Source organism: Oryctolagus cuniculus, chromosome 1, assembly GCF_964237555.1.
Source record: "Oryctolagus cuniculus chromosome 1, mOryCun1.1, whole genome shotgun sequence".
Lineage (NCBI taxonomy): Eukaryota > Metazoa > Chordata > Mammalia > Lagomorpha > Leporidae > Oryctolagus > Oryctolagus cuniculus.
The window spans coordinates 137,475,752-137,492,251 of record NC_091432.1 but is presented as its reverse complement, the minus strand read 5'-3'; the positions used below and the strand labels follow the sequence as shown (position 1 = coordinate 137,492,251).

Genomic DNA, 16,500 nt, shown 5'->3' with positions numbered 1-16,500 from the left:
TTCTTTTTAAAACAATTAAGTTTAAAATCTTAGGATAAATTAAGAAGTTTCATCAATGTCAAATCACAAAATCTTAATAGTATATTTGGGATACTGATTACTGGTCCCTCACTTTTCAGTTATTAAATGGTATCATTCAAATACTTCTATTTCCTTTTGTTCCTATGCATACCTGACATTTTACATGTGCTGAAGAGGTTACCTGGCTTAAAAGCTTTTTCTCAGAAGCACGTTAACACATCACATTTTGCTCATGAGTACAAAATTTACAGTCAGAAGTTGCACATAAAGGGTTTATTTTTAAATGTTTTAAGGATAGGATAGAGTTACATCATAATTATAAAAATTACTTACAGAATTAACAGATTTATATTGTGTATACTTCTAAATGCAGAGAACAGGGGACTGTCTACACATTGTATAAAATAAAATCAAAATTAAAAAATGAATTCAAGCTCAAAAGATGAGGTCATTACCTAATTTTAAAATGTGAACACGAAGACCTCTGACCTATGCACATTCATTCCACTGCACTAATGGTGGCAAATACAAAGAGCGCAGCATTTCCAAGGAACCACAGACGTTTTGACCATAATTATTTTGTTATAATTGTTCCTGTTTTGTCTTTGGAGCCTTTTTTTTTTTAAGACAATCAGCTTAAGAATGTTTTCAGGCACTACAATTTGTGACAATCAGAACAGTCTTCTCATGGGTCTATAGTGTTCAGAGATTCAATCCCAATGCACTTCGGGGTTTGGCACATAAAACAAGAAAAGAAAAGAAATCTGGTTGAGAAGTAACCGTGATTTTCAAGAATGCACAGTCCCTTCAAATGCTGCATGACACACACAACTGGAAAGTCACCTCGGTTGGCACGACACTTGCTTCACCAGTGCATTTTTATCCTACGACCACTACAACAGCACAGTAAGCAAATATACAGGAAACTGAAAGAAAACAAAAAGAAAGAAAACAAAAAACCTAAGTATCGTCACCATGCAATTTTAGTTAGTTACATTGAACATCCTACTTAGAATAGAGCATGCAAAAAAGGATGGTCTTTCAAGATTTTTCTCTGAAGTTTTACATGGCAGCCTGACATCACACACACGCACACACACACACACAATACAATAATACTAGAGCAGGTAAATGAGAAAGGCCAATAAATTTTATACATAGCTTCATGTCTTGTGTTGTCACAAGTCCCATGATAATTTTGGAAATTAATGTTGAATTCCTAGAACAAGGAACCAACATTCAGATACCAGAAAAATGCAAGCAATGCATGCAGATCCGAAACATGAGCCTAAAACGAAGCCCAAGATACACGGGCTTGGGAGCAGAATCAGTCACAGCGTCATTAGGTGTGGTGGCAAGCCACCGAAATAAGGAAAAAATGGGGGGAAATGGAAAAATAACAAAAACCCTTCCCCTTCCCTCAGCCTTAAAGGCAATCAACAGAACAATGATTTAAACATAATCGTCATCATCGATGTTCTCACTGTCCTTTGCATTCTTCTGGAGACTGGGAAATCATGGGTGTATTAAAGTCACTAAAGTTACTTGCAGAAAAACCACAATGCAAGTCATCAGGTAATGCTAGAAATGTTTCAACTGACCCAACCCTCAGGATGCTTCACAGTGAAAATTCATTTTCCAGCCCAAAGTCACCATGGCCTGGTCTGCACCCCGCCTGCATGCGTGCTGTTCACACTTGTGACTCTGATGCGACACGTATCAATGTGGGCTCTAGGAGCCAGGCTCAGCTTGGAGACTGACACACAGGACTCCTAAGAGTCACAGGAAAACACAAAGCAGAGCTGTAGAACGACACTATTCACACACAAGAAGCATCTATGACTTGGGGATCACGCTGCTTTGAGAAGTTTGGCCCTGGCTGCCTGTGGTGGAGCCCTGCGTACAGGGATTGGTTGCTGACAGGGACTGAGGCACTGACTACAGGAAGGGGAGCAGTGGTTTCCATCCAACAGCACCAGGCAGAAGCCTTCAGGAAGGTTAAAACAGGCATCAAGGAAACCATGCACAGCGAGGCCTTGAAATCACACCATCTCTTAACAGGAATGGCCACAACAGAGGTCGTGCAGACTGACTCAAACCTTGGGTTTGACTGACAGCATGCACCCTCAGATTCTGCCCAAATTGCAGCAAGATTCACAATCTCCAAATGAGACTGGTTTCACAATTGGCCCTTCTCCTGGCTGTGAAACCACCAGGGTTCCTCCAGAACAAAGTGACCAGCCATTCAACTGGTGAACCAACCACAGTTGCAGTTCTATTTCAACTTAAATGACCTTGTAGGGACAAACCACAAAAGAACTCTAGTTAAGGGCTGCTTTCACATACCCAGCAAATGTGATGAATGGTCCTTCTAAGGTGAAACATACCTGCTCTGCAATCCTTTGGGGTCAAGAAAGGGAACAGATCCACAGAAATAGCACACCTGGAGCAAAAACTACACCACCGCAATAAGTGTTAAGATTAAGCTGTTATTTGTCCAACATTCTTCATGAGGAAGAGTAAGGGGCAAAGGGAAAGAGGCCTCTGACCATAATCATATGAGCAATAATAGTGACAAAAATTAAAAAGTCTCAGAGAACTTATTAGAAGGCAACTCCATTTTTAAAACTTACATTTCTAATATAAAAGCACTGTGTTCTCCCATGAACTTACCACGTGCACACAAGCCACCAATGGATGTTGCCTTTCAAATCTACCAACTAAAATCCAAATTCCTGATTTGTACAAATAATGGACCAAATGTGCTGTCCAAAACACACCTATATGGTAATAATGCTGTATGAACCAAGGACCTGGGTTTTCCTAAAAGCATTTAGAATTAAAATGTAAACAAAAAATTTACAAAGTTTAGAATCAAGGGCAGCCTTTTACCTAGATTTCTCACCAGTTTGTGAAATTCTAAGGTGGGTCATTAACTGTTCACATATAGCTCCTCTTTGGACTTACTGTTTTCAAGTCTCCAGATTGAAAAGGTGCTCTGAACTTCTGACTTTCAAAATAAGCTGAATGTTCTTATGTGCTTCCTGTACCCAAATTTAATTTTAAATAAAGAACAGTAATATCATAAATATGACTGACTTGGGTTAAGCACTCCTGTTAAACTGGAGAAAATTATGTCACCCCCATCCCAATCCACAGAGAAAGGACTGCCAATGGTGTGTGTGTACACTTGTATCTCTCTCTGTGTGTGTATATATATTATATACGTATGCACACAGATATAAGATATAGACAGGTAGGTATAGATACATATATCTCAAAAAAAGGCAATAACAAAAATACCAAACTATACTTGCATTGTGGCAGCAGAGAGAGTGTTATAGTGAAGAGGAAATGACGGAGATCAATTATGGGTTTAAATGACTATGATGCTAGCTTAACTTTTACCAAACTTGCCCGTAACTCCTCTCCACACAGACTGCTTCTAAGAGGGAGGAGTTCTCTTTACACAAAATGCTTTGTGTTCACAACAATCTGTACTATCCAGAACAAAACCAGTTCTGCTGGCAGAGATTGTGGGTTCGCAGGGACATTTAAGCTTTCATTAAACCGGAAAGCAATCAAGTCTTTATGTCTACAAATTATACATTTAATAGTTCCACAAATTTGGCAAAGTTCATGATGACATCTAGGATGTTTTCACCAAATCGTAGACATAAATATGGAAATCATCATCAAACTTGATGAAATAGACAGATGGTTTGGCTTCTACTTGATGGATGACCATGCCAGTCCTTTTTGAGCCATCTTCTTTGGCATATTCCACTTGTTTGCCTACCAGGCTGTCCACAACTTCTCCTGGTTCCCTTTCTGCTGGAGGTGAATCATCTGCATTGGAAGAGGGCAGGAAAAATAGTTTAAAATCAATTTTTAGATATATATCAACTCACAGTAAGTTTTTTTTTCTTAAAGAAAAAAAATTAGTATCTTAAACCCATTAAGATTATCTAGACCAGGAGTTAGCAAACTTTTTTAAAGGGCCAGAAAGTATTTTAGGCTTGAGGGCCACATGGTCTATCCCAACTATTCAACTCTGCAACTATGGCACAAAAGCAGTCACAGGATGCAATACAAATGGAGTGGATATGGTGTTTTACTAAAATTTTACTTACAAAAACAGCTTACTGACCTATGATCTACAAACATGAACAATTTTGAAAAGCACACCCCAGAATTCCTTTGGTTCCTGATTAACTGTAAATAACCAAAAAGTTTGAGTAACTTGGGAAGTAGAATTTCAAACACAATTCCTACAGGGATTACTGGGAATATGTCACACACTTAAAACGCTGAAGTATCATGAATTAGATTTCTCCTACATGAAAATCCCAAATTCACAATACTCTTGAAACTTTATGAGTGCTGACACATGAAGTGTCAAGTTTCAGGGGGCTGGTGCTGTGGTTTAGCAGGTAAAGCCACCGTCTGCAGTGCTGGCATCCCATACGGGCACCAGTTTGAGTCCCAGCTGCTCCGCTTCCAACCCAGCTCTCTGCTAGTCGCTTGGGAAAGCAGCGGATGATGACTCAAGTCCTTGGGCCCTGCACCAACGTTAGAGACCCCGAAGAAACTCTTGGCTTCAGATCGGCCCAGCTCTTGCCACTGCGGCCATTTTGAGAGTAAACCAGTGGATGGAAGACCTCCCTCACCCTCTCCCTCACTCTGCCTTTCAAATAAAATAAATAATCTTAGACAAAAAGACGACGACCAAGAAGTAGTTTCAGATTTCAGAGCACTTCAGATTTCAAACTTAGGATGCTCAACCAGTGAAGTCTCGCAAATATTTCAAAATCTGAAAAACACCAGTATCTGAAACATTTCTAGTCCTATTCTTTTAATATGAGGGATGCTCAACCTGTATTGGTTTTATTCTATAAATTCTTAATGTTTCTGCCGCTCAACTTGAGTGTACTCTATATCATCTTTCAAATGTAGTTTCAAAATACAAGAAATTCTTCATACTTTGAAAATTGGTGCTACTGAAACTCCAGCCCCAGACCAAGTGCCATGGAATCAGGATGGCCCAGGGACCTGTTTCTAGAACCCCAGGGAAATACACTGCCCTACAGACTCTAGGAAAACATATAAAACAGCAAATCACCACCACTACTATCAGCAGCAAAAGTAAAAGAAAATGGGGTGGGGTAGAGCGATAAAGATGGAGCCAGGCAGTTAGGGTTCTGTATTAAGAAATTCCTTATAGATTCTGAAAAAATGCAAAGCTCTTTTTCTTGTTGCAGCAGGTAAGTGACCTCATCAAAAGAGATCAAAGATCTCACTACCTGGGAAAACAGCCTAGGCTTGGGAACCAGTGCTGTGACATCCCATATGGGTACCACTTTGTGTCCCGGCTGCTACTATTTTGACCCAGCTCTCTACTATGGTCTGGGAAAGTAGTGAAAGATGGCCCAAGTGCTTGGGACCCTGTCACCAACATGGGAGACCCAGAAGAAGCTCCTGGCTCTGGACAGGTCCAGCTCCAGCTGTGACAGCTATTTGGGGAGTGAACCAGTAGACAGAAGACTTTCTCTGTCTCTCCCTCTCTCTGTAATTCTGCCTTTCAAATAAAGAAATAAATCATTAAAGAAAAAAAAGGATGGTATTTCTTTTTAAACTTATCTACAGATTCAACATTAAACCCCCTATCCAGAATCTCAGATTTCTTTGTAGAAATTAGTAAATTAATTCTAACATTCATAGATAATTGCAAGGGACCCAAGAAAGCCAAAAATAATTCTGAAAATGAACTCATACTCCCCAACTTCAAAACATACCACAAAGAAATGTAGTCAATGCAGTGTGGCCTCGGTATAATAGACATGCAGACAAATCAAATAGCACTGAGATCAAAAATACACTTATACATGCACAGTCAACTGATTTTCTACAGGAGCGTCAAAGACATTCAATGAGGAGAGAGTAGTCTTTTCAAAAATGGTGGACAACTGAATATACACACACACAAAAAGAACGAAGTTGGACACTGCCTTCCCAGTATAAGCAAAAAAGAACTCAAAACCTATCGAGAGTTAATGAAACTATAAAACTCTTCAAAGAAAAAATTTAAATAAACTGGACTTCAAAATTATAAACATTTATGCTTCAAGGAACACCATAAAGAAAGTGAAGACAATCAACAGATAAAATATTTGCAAAGCATAAATGTAACAAAGGCTTAAATATGATTTTCACAACTCAATAGTCAAGTAACTCAATCAAAAATGCATCTGAAGATATTTCACCAAAGGAGATATGCAAATGCCAACAAGCATATGACAAGATGTTTGACATTATCAGTCACCAGGAACACACACAAAAAAATACACAAAACACTACTTCACACCTATCAGAAAGGCTAGAAGAAAAATTCAGGTAACAGCAAGTGATGATGAGGACAGGAGAAATCATAATTCCCATGCGCTGCTGGCTGGAATGTGAAATAGTATGGCCATTTTGAAAATTAGTCTGGCAGTTCCCCTTAACAAATAACACTGGAATACCACCATGATTCTAAGCAATTCCTTTCAAGGTAGGCACCCAAAAGAAATGGAAACAAATGTCTACACGGAAGTTTATACACAAATTCTACTGCAGAATTATTCATAATAGCCAAAAGGTGAAAACAATCCAAAAGCCCATCAATGGATGAGTGAATAAACAAAATGTGTTACATACATACATACAACAGAATGGTATTTGGCCATTAAACAGAATGAAGTAATGCTACAACATGGAAGGACCTTGAAAACATGCTAAGTGACAGAAACCAGCACAAAGAATTCCACATTATACAATCCACTCACATGAAATCCCATAACAGGGAACTCTACATAGATTAAGTAACTTCGTGAGTTAACTACTTAAATTACTTAACTTCATTTACTTAACTACTTAAGTTACTTCCATGCCGGTGCTGTGGCATGGAGGGTAAAGTTGCCATCTGCAGTGCTGGCATCCGATATGGGCGCAAGTTTGAGTCCTAGCTGCTCTACTTCCAATCCAGCTCTCTGCTATGGCCTAAGAAAGCAGCAGAAGATGGCCCAAGTCTTGCGCCCCTGCACCTGTGTGGGAGACCTAGAGGAAGCTCCTGGTTCCTGGCTTCAGATAGGACCACCTCTGGCCACTGCAGCCATTTGAGCAGTGAATCAGCAGGTGAAAGACACCCCCTACACTCCCCTTTGCTCTCTGTAAGTCTACCTTTCAAATAAATAAATAAATCTTTGTGGGGGAAAAATAGTACAGAAATTACCACACAGCACAGCTTTAAAAAAAAAAAAAACTGGCAGGATTGATTTGATGAGGTTAGCCTAGGAAACAAACTTGTCCATATGCATCTAAATTATCTAAGATAATTACCTGTAGAAATAACTAGTTTGTATAAATATTGACCTTATAATCTAGTTTCCACTTAAAGGTTCCCCAACCAATGTTTTCTGAAATCAGTATTCTTTAAAGTTCAAATATTTACAGATAAAATAATCCAATTCTAGGATTCATTTCAAAATAATTCACTGGGGAAAGAGTAGATAAACAAGATGGGCAATAAGGTAGTAGCTATTAAAGTAGAGCAGAAAACACACAGAATTATAATACTGATTCTCACACCTTCAAGTATTTTTAAATAATAAAAATAAGTAATACACAGTACTGATAATTTTTAAGCAGCCTTTATTTTATTATAGGTGTTGAGCAGAACTAACCATCTAACATTTTCTTACCTAAAATTCATGACAAGCGGGTGAAAACTTTCACAATCCACATGGTATGACTAAAGTATCATATATTAATTTTAAAATGTACCTGGCAAAATAATCAAATTATCTTGTTGTGAAATCCAAATTCCTTTGTAATCAAAATTACTGTTACTAATATATACTTACTAGAATCAGGCATGATGCGAAGGTCGCCTTCTTTGTAATCATCTAGGAGCTGGTACATGTACAGCACAGGGTCTTTCTCATAGGTGATGTAAAACCACGTGTTCATGACAGGCGCCCGTGCTAAGACCATCCCCCTCCACTCATCCTTAGAGCCGTCCTCGGTCTCAAACATATGCTCCACTGCTTTGCCAATCATTGTGTCTGCTAAGTGTGCATCGCTGATTCGAGATGTTGCTGGGAATAAAAACAAGGCGCGAAGGTTGACAGTATTTCACTGAATATTTACTACAAAGACTGAACTTATTAAAGGAAATGACATGAACTTCTGTCCATGCCATATATCAATGAGCAAGAGAAACATCAGCAGGGCTTTAGGGATAAACACCATACAGAAATTGCTGGACTCCAGCCCAGAGCTGGGCTCCAAGGAAAGAATTTTTGTCTCAAGTCAACTCAAAGAACCTAGTTTTTCCTTTTTCTGTATTATGCACTCCTGGTACTATACCTAAATCAAGAACTTTTAACAGTTCATTCAAGGCATAAAATGGTTTACCACTGTTTAAGTTATTTTAAAGTTGACACAAACTCAAACTTCCAGAAGAGTTGCCAGATCGGTTTCAGTTTGCTTCCCTTTACATTAACAAATCACATAACCAAAGAACACTGATTGAAACTAAGAAATTTACCCCATTTAAGGCACAGGTTTTGTTGTTTCAAAGAAATGTGTTCACTTTCCATCAACCAAATTTTCTTTTCTGCTAAAGCACTGGTTTCTACTCTTGACCCTAAAACTGCTCTCCACAAAGAGTGATCACTGTGGTTCACTTAGAATGTTTCAGTGCCTTCTTTTCAAATGCAGACTACAGCAGCCGGTGTCCTGTTCTCAGTTAACTATCTTCTTCATCTCTGATTACTCTCACTCCACTCCTCTGCTACCCATAGCTGCTGCTTCCCATGGCAGCAAACACTCCTGTCTCGAACCTCCTCCGCACTGCTCCAGGGGCCTGGTTCCAACTAGAGATCAATCCCCCTAAGGAACCACACATGCTGGAAGAAGCCTGACCCATGCTAGTCATGGTACTCAATTTTATTTCTTAGCGTAAGTCACCGTTGTCTATCTTGGGCTTTATCGATTTGTTAACCGTTTACTGCCCAAACACTCCATGAAATCAGAGGCCTTCCCTCTCTCAGATCACAGCACAACACCTGCTGTATGACTTAACCAAATGGCCCATGTTGAGAGCTCTGGCCTCCCTGATCATAACCCCAGCCCTATTCTACAATTCTTTTAAAAAGTGGATTTTTACGGACTGGTGCTGTGACACAGTGCCAGCATCCCAGCTACTTCACTTCCATTTCAACTTCCTGCTAATGTGCCTGGGGAAGCAGAAGATGGCCCAAGTTCCTGGGCCCCCGCCACCCAGGTGGGAGACCTGGATGAAGCTCCAGGCTCCTGCCTTAAGCATGGCCCAGCCCTGGCTGTTGTAGCCATTTCGGGAGTGAACCAGGGGATGGAAAATCTCTCTCTGCCTCTCCCTCTGTCTCAGGTAATTCTTCCAAATAAATAAATCTTTTCTAAAGTAGATTTTAAATTATCGGCCTCCTTATTTTTAAAACCGGGAAATTACAGAGGATTCTATTGATTTGAAGTTTTCTCCAGTCCTCAACTTTTAGACAACCACCCTTAAAAAATAATAAATAAATAAATTAGGGGTGGGCATTGTGGTATAGCAGGTAAAGCCACTGCACCAGCATCCCATATGGGCACATGATTCAATTCCAGCTATTCCACACTTCTGATCTAGCTCCCTGATAAGGCCTGGGAAAAGCAGTGAAAGATAGCCCAAGCACTTGGGCGCTTGCCACCCAGATGGGAGACCTAGATAAAGCTTCTGGCTTTGGCCTGGCTCAGTCCTGGCTGTTGCATCCACTTGGGGAGTGAACCAGTGGATGCAAGATCTCTCTCTGTAACTCTTTCAAATAAACAAATAATCTTAAAACAAAACAAAAAACCACTACTATTTAACTCATTAATAAGGCTCCTTTACTGTTAATTAAAATTTAAAAAACCAAAAGTTAATTTCCAAGATAAATGTATTGTTATTCAATTTTATCATAAGGGTATCCCACTTAAGTACACAATGAAAGTAAGAAAATGACACAGGGGCCCTATGTTGTGGCACAGTGGGTTAACCCACTGCTTGTAAAGCCAGTGTCCCATGTTAGAGTGCTGGTTCAAGTGCCGGCCCAGCTACTTCACTTCTGATTGAGCTTCCTACTAAGGCTCCTGAAAAGGCACCTGGAAGATGGCTCAAATACCTAGAGACCCTGCCACCCATGTGGGAGAACAGGAGTTCCTGGGGGGCCAGCACTGTGGTACAGTGGGTAAAGCCCCAGCCTGCAGTGCCAGCATCCCATATGGGCCGGGGCTCAAGTCCTAGCTGCTCCACTTCCCATCCAGCACCCTGCTAATGCCCCTGGGAAAGCAGCAGAGGATAGCCTAAATCCTTGGGCCCACGTAGGAGACCCAGAAAAAACTCCGAGCTCCTGGCTCTGCATAGGCTTAGCTCTGGCCATTGCAGCCATCTATGGAGTGAACTAGCAGATGGAAGACCTCTGTCTCTACCTCTCTCTGTAGTGCTTTCAAATAAATAAAAAATAAATGTTTAAAAAAAAAAAGAATGGAGTTCCTGCCTGGCCCACTGTGGCCATTTGGGAAGTAAACTAGCGGATATAAGATTGGTCTCTATCTCTCCTTCCAACCTCCTCTTCTCTGCATGACACTACAGAAAATCCTACTAGTTTCTTCAAGCCAACAGATACAGGATACTAGATTTCAGAACTCTTTCTCAGAAAAATTTTGTAGAGGAGTTGCATTTCTATATTTTTTCAAATCTCTTAATGTCTAGCTTGAAAAACCAGCTAGATTTTCTCATCTGCTTCAGCAATTTATAATGATCTGTTCTTCTGATTGATACATAAAATCCAGCCTTATAAAGACATGCAGTTGAAAATGAAGAGTAATCTAGTTGTCTTGCAAAAACTGTTGATACTCTTCTATAAAACTGTATCAAAATTCAACAAGGTTAGTTGCAATACAGAATCTGAAATCATTATCAATAAAATTGTCATAATGAAATCATTTCTCACCAGAAAAAAGAACTCCTAAATTCAACAACCAAACAGCTCCATCAAAAAAATTATCAAAGAAAGAACCCAGAATAGACATTTCTTCCAAAGATGATGCACAAATGGCCACTAAGCACAAACAAAGATGCTCAGTATCAGTAATCTGAGAAATGCAATCAAAACCACAATGGACCATCTTTGCATTAATTAGGATAGCTACAACCAAAAAAAAAAAACAATAATAATACAAATACAGGTAAGGAGATGCAGAATTAGAACTCTTGGTGCACTATTTCTGGGACTGCAAAATGGTGCAACTGCCCAGGAAAACACTACAGCAGTCTGTTTAGAAAACAGAATTGAAAGTTACTATATTAAAACTAGAACTACCACATAATCTGGCACTCCAACTTCTTATATACCCAAAATTGAAAGCAGAATCTCAAAGAGATGTTTAGGCAGCACTTCTCACAATTGTATATTCTACTAAGAGATGGAAGTAACCCAAATGTCCATCAATGGGCAGATGGATAAACAAAATGCATTATATATATATATGTGTGTGTGTGTGTGTGTATACACATACACACACACACACAATGGATTATTATTTTTCATCCTTAAAAGGATAGAGAATTCTGAACAAGCCAGTCACAAGAAGAAAAATACAAACAAGTGATTATAATTATCAAGTCCCTGGAGTAGTGAAACTCAGAGACAAAAATAAGTAGTTGCCAGCAGGTCGAGAGAGGGAAGAAGGAAGTGTTGCTTAATGCACACAGAATTTCAGATTTACAAGATGGGAAGTTCTAGAGATTTGCTTCACAACAACATCAACGTATGTGGGTACTTTCAAAAGTTCATGGAAAATGGAATTAAAAGCTTATTTTGAAGAAAAACCTTTGAGACTCATTTCAGTTTTTCATAAAATGCATTTCCATGAAATGTTTGAAGTACCTCTGTGTAACATTATTGTAACTGTACTTAAAACATTAAAAAATAATAAATTCTGTTTTACCACAAGTTTAAAGAAATGGTCAACTTCATATCTTAAATGGATCTTATACCAATGTATGATTCACTAACATCACACACTGCTCACACAGAAATCATGGTGTTTGCTTAGTTAGAAACATCTTTCAAACAGTGGAAATTCCACTGTGCAACTCTGAGAGAATTAAGAGGAAAGCAGATAAAATTGCATCTGATATGATGTAGCATGAGTGCATTTTGCTTGCAAACTTCCTGAATGGGCTTCAGGGAATCCGAGGGGTCCCAAGATCTTGCTTGGGAAACCACTGCTCCTTGACACCACACACGCTTTGGCTGGCTCACTTAACTTGTTCTGTAACTTTAGCTTAAGAAAAACAATTGTAACTGTCTAATACACTACCTGAAAACAAGACAGGGAAGGCTGGTTTCTTAACTGAAGCAGGCACACAGTAAGGACTCAATTTGCAGATGCTTTTGGATTCCTTTTTAAAGACTGGCTTACTGTCTACAGAAGCAATTCACATCTACCACTAGAAACTTGGATAACCCAAAACTACAAAGCACATTATGGCACCACTGATGCTATCATTAGAGATTCTGGTATACTTCTTCAGCCTGTGAAGACAAAAGGACTGACCAGAACAGGTCACACGGCAACATGCATGAAGGTTCAGGTGAGCTAGAGATCTTGCCATAGGAGGGGTGCAAACTAAAATTCTGTGTCAGAAAAAGGAATGTCAACTATTTAGCAAAAGTGATAAAGTCTTTGGATGCTATATGTTTTTAAAGATTTTATTTATTTATTATTTATTTATTTGAAAGGCAGAGCTACAAAGAGAGAAGCTGAGAGAGATCTTCCGTTTGTTCATTCCCCAAATGGCTGGGGCTGGGTCAGGCTGAAGCCAGGAGCTAGTAGATTCTTCCGGGTCTCCAATGTGGGTGCAGGGGCCCAAGTGCTTAGGCCATCCTCCACTGTTTTCCCAGGTACATTAGCAAGGAGCTGGATTAAAAGTAGAGCAGCCAGGATTTGAACAGGCACTCATATGGGATACTGGCATGTGGGCAGCAGCTTAGCCCAATGCATTACAGCATCAGCCCCTGAATAACACTTCTTAAACTAAGCCCTGCAAGAGTCTTAGTATGCTAAAATTTCTGATGTGAGAAATGGGTTGCTATCAAGACCAAGAGATCAGGACGTACACAAGAGAAAGACAGGCATGCAAGCACACTTGAAAACAGAGAAAAATGTGAAAGATGTCAAACCCACAAAGATTTCTGTGAAAACTGAACAATGTTTATAAAGAATGATCAGTGATTTAGCATTTGACAAAGAAAGAAAGGATTAATAAAACAACTTGCTGCTAAGGAGAGTTAAGTTGTTGAGGACATGCTTAAGCCCCGAAAATGCAATGGTCATGTCTAACGAAAAAGAAGGGAAGGGGCTGCATTAGTTTCTGACTTTCACAATTTGATCCCCACATCCCCACCCTCCATCTCCATCTGATGAAATTTTGTTTTAATGGCAAACACTTTTAAAAACAATTTCAAAAAGCATGTATCAATATTTTAAGCAATAGCAGCAACGCTATAATAAAAAACACTTCAAAGAAGCACTCTGAAGAAAGTAAAATTAACTTAGGTGTATCCCATTGTGTTAAAAATAAAATCAACAGTTATTAAACATGGACCTCATATAAGAATATTTTAAGACAAAACTGGCACCCTATGACATAAAAAAGACACTGATTTCCACAAACATTGTTCAAACAAACCCTAAGAAATTAAAGACAAACACTAAAGTTCCCATGTTTTGGTGGCTTAAATTTTGGCCCAAAGCAAACAGTGATCATTTATGTAATACACAATGAAAGACATATACTTCACATAAAGATCCTAAAGTGTTTAATTAGATTTCTCTTAAGAATTCAACACATAGGATATTAGATAATAAGTCATCCTACCCATCACTGTCCGAGTAACAGTGAGTAAAAACACTACAAATTAAATTGTAAACTCCTTGGGGAGGGGACATGGGATGGGATATATCTTTACATCCATCAGAGTTCCTGCAGCTGTTGTTTCAGAATATCTGCTTGGTACCAATGTTCGTGGTTTTAGGTTAATGACTTAAATGTTCATCAAGAGTGCTTGTATTCCAGTAAAAATAAAAATAAAATATACCAATAATGTTGAAGGAGCAATCAAAACATATCCACTTCAATATCACTTTTAAAGCTTATAATCCACAAGTAGTAAAAAGAACTTACCAACTCTATCGGGGAGGACTTCAAGTGCAGAAACTCTCTCATCTTTATTAAGTTCTAGTCCATAAACACAGTCAAATCCATCGTATTTTATAAGATACAAAGAAGGATTTACAGGCACCTGGTCCAGGACGGTTCCTTTCCACTGGGTGACAGGGCCATTCCCCTCTTTCCACCCATGCTGAATCCTGCATCCTACGATGTTCCGCCGGGGCTGGGAAACAGGTTTGCTGGGCCCCACACTGCTCCGGTGTTTTCTGTATTCACACACACACAAGGCATTATCTCACAGGTACGCAGGCCTCGATCCAATGTGGCGACTGGCTAGCATGCTCCCACCCCATAGCAGTGGTGCTTGCAAGGAAGACCTCGCCTTTCCCAGCACGCAGCATGAGGCAGTAGTAACAGGAGACTCTGTGTCTGAACTGTGCACAGGCAGAAACAAACTACTAGTCAGTAGCAATTTAAGCCCTACCATTAGGCATCAGCTTCCCAGCTTTCACGCTTCTTTTAATTCAATCAATTCAGAATCACCCAAGTTAAGGAAAAGGAAAGGGTGACCAAATGAAATTGATTATACCAGTAATTACATATACCTACAGCTTTACATGAATCCATTTCAAGTAAAAGATAAATGTACAGCTATTCAACGCTATCCATTCTGATGCTCTGCTGGCAGAAACAGTAAGAATATACTACATATATATGAGTTTTTCTTAAACTGGAGTTGAGGCTGGCTTATTATCAATATATCAGGCAACCATTACTTATCCAGGAAGCGTATTATTAAGCACTTAACTAAGTTAACTTGTTTATAACAAATGCTGAATGTACTATTAAAAATTATCTGAGCAACATCAAAAGTACATTGTTTCTACATATAATGCTTACAAAAAAGACACCTGGCTCTTGGTATCAGGAAAATCTTCATTTCACCTTGAAACACAAAGATAAGGGACAAGATTTTGGCAAGTTGAAGGCCAAAACCAACACACTGGATACTAAGACATGACAAGAACTAAGCAGTTAAGGGAGCTAAAAAGAATTCCCTCCCCACAGTTTCGCGGGCATAAAACCCCCATTTGGTACACCATGAGTAAACGTGATTAATGCTCAGCATGTAACCCAAAAAGCTTAAAAAAAAATTGAGTGCAGGTTGTAAACATACATAAGGGATAACTCATTCTAGACTTGTTATGTACATTTAGTCAAGCTGGAGGTCCTGGAGGGAAGGCAGAGGGGAACCCCTTACAAAAAAGTTCACAAAGGATACAGCTAAAGAAGACAAGCAGAAAACAGAAAAGGTGAAGAAACAACTGGCAATTAAAAAGCAAAGACTAGGGGCCAGCACAGTGGCATAGCAGGTAAAGCTGCTGCCTGCAGTGCCAGAATCCCATACAGGTGCCGGTTCGAGACCCAGCTGCTCCACTTCCAATCCAGCTCTCGCTATGGCCTGGGAAAGCAATAGAAGATGGCCCAAGTCCTTGGGCCCCTGCACCCTCGTGGGAGACCCAGAAGAAGCTCCTGGATTCAGATCGCGTAGCTCCAGCCATTGCGGCCAACTGGGGAGTGAACCGGTGGATGGAAGACCTCTGTCTTTCTCTGCCTCTCCTCTGTGTGACTCTTTCAAATAAATTTTAAAAAGCAACCCAAAAGTACTAAAAAAAAATATCAATTCAAGGAAATTTTCCTGAAATAAAACACTTGAACAAATGCGTCTATCCCCTTGGAAAACAGACTCAGAATGACTAAGACATATCCCAGTAAAACAAATAGATGTTAAAGGAAATAACATTCTTTGGGAATTCAGGCAAAATGATCAAATCATGTGTAAGGATAAGAAAATCAGCATGTGACAGCATCCTGGGTGCTGGACAACAGAGAGGCAAACTAATGGCTCTCAGGAGAGAGAAACTTGGAGCCACGGATTCTACAACTGGCAGAACAGTACACTGACCTACGGGTAGGAACACGGACCATGAGCCTCAGAAGCAGCAGAGGGCTGCCAGGAGAAAATGGGCGTGTTTAATCAGGACAGCCGGGGGCACCTGGGAAACACAACAGTGTGCACCTGCCCTCTGCTCTGATGGTACAGATTTAAGTCTAACTCTCAAAGGCAGGAGGAAACATCAACAGCAGAATACGCAGACTGACTTCCTTATAAAACTTGAGGCAGTGAGTATTGCCTCACA

At 39.7% G+C, this 16,500-nt stretch overlaps 1 protein-coding gene across 6 annotated transcripts in view; it reads right to left on the bottom strand.

The window, feature by feature from the left end:
- Positions 1-279: 279 nt before the first annotated feature.
- SPIN1 (spindlin 1) overlaps positions 280-16,500 on the bottom strand; it is a 73,464-nt gene continuing 57,243 nt past the window's right edge. For all 6 annotated transcript variants that reach the window (XM_051847543.2, XM_051847531.2, XM_070049310.1 and 3 more), the window contains 3 exons: positions 14,312-14,565; positions 7,923-8,156; positions 280-3,870 (listed from right to left, as the gene is read on the bottom strand). In XM_051847543.2, coding sequence (XP_051703503.1) covers positions 3,671-3,870; positions 7,923-8,156; positions 14,312-14,565 — 688 coding nt within the window. In that variant the 3' untranslated portion in view covers positions 280-3,670. The remainder of the gene's footprint in view (positions 3,871-7,922; positions 8,157-14,311; positions 14,566-16,500) is intronic.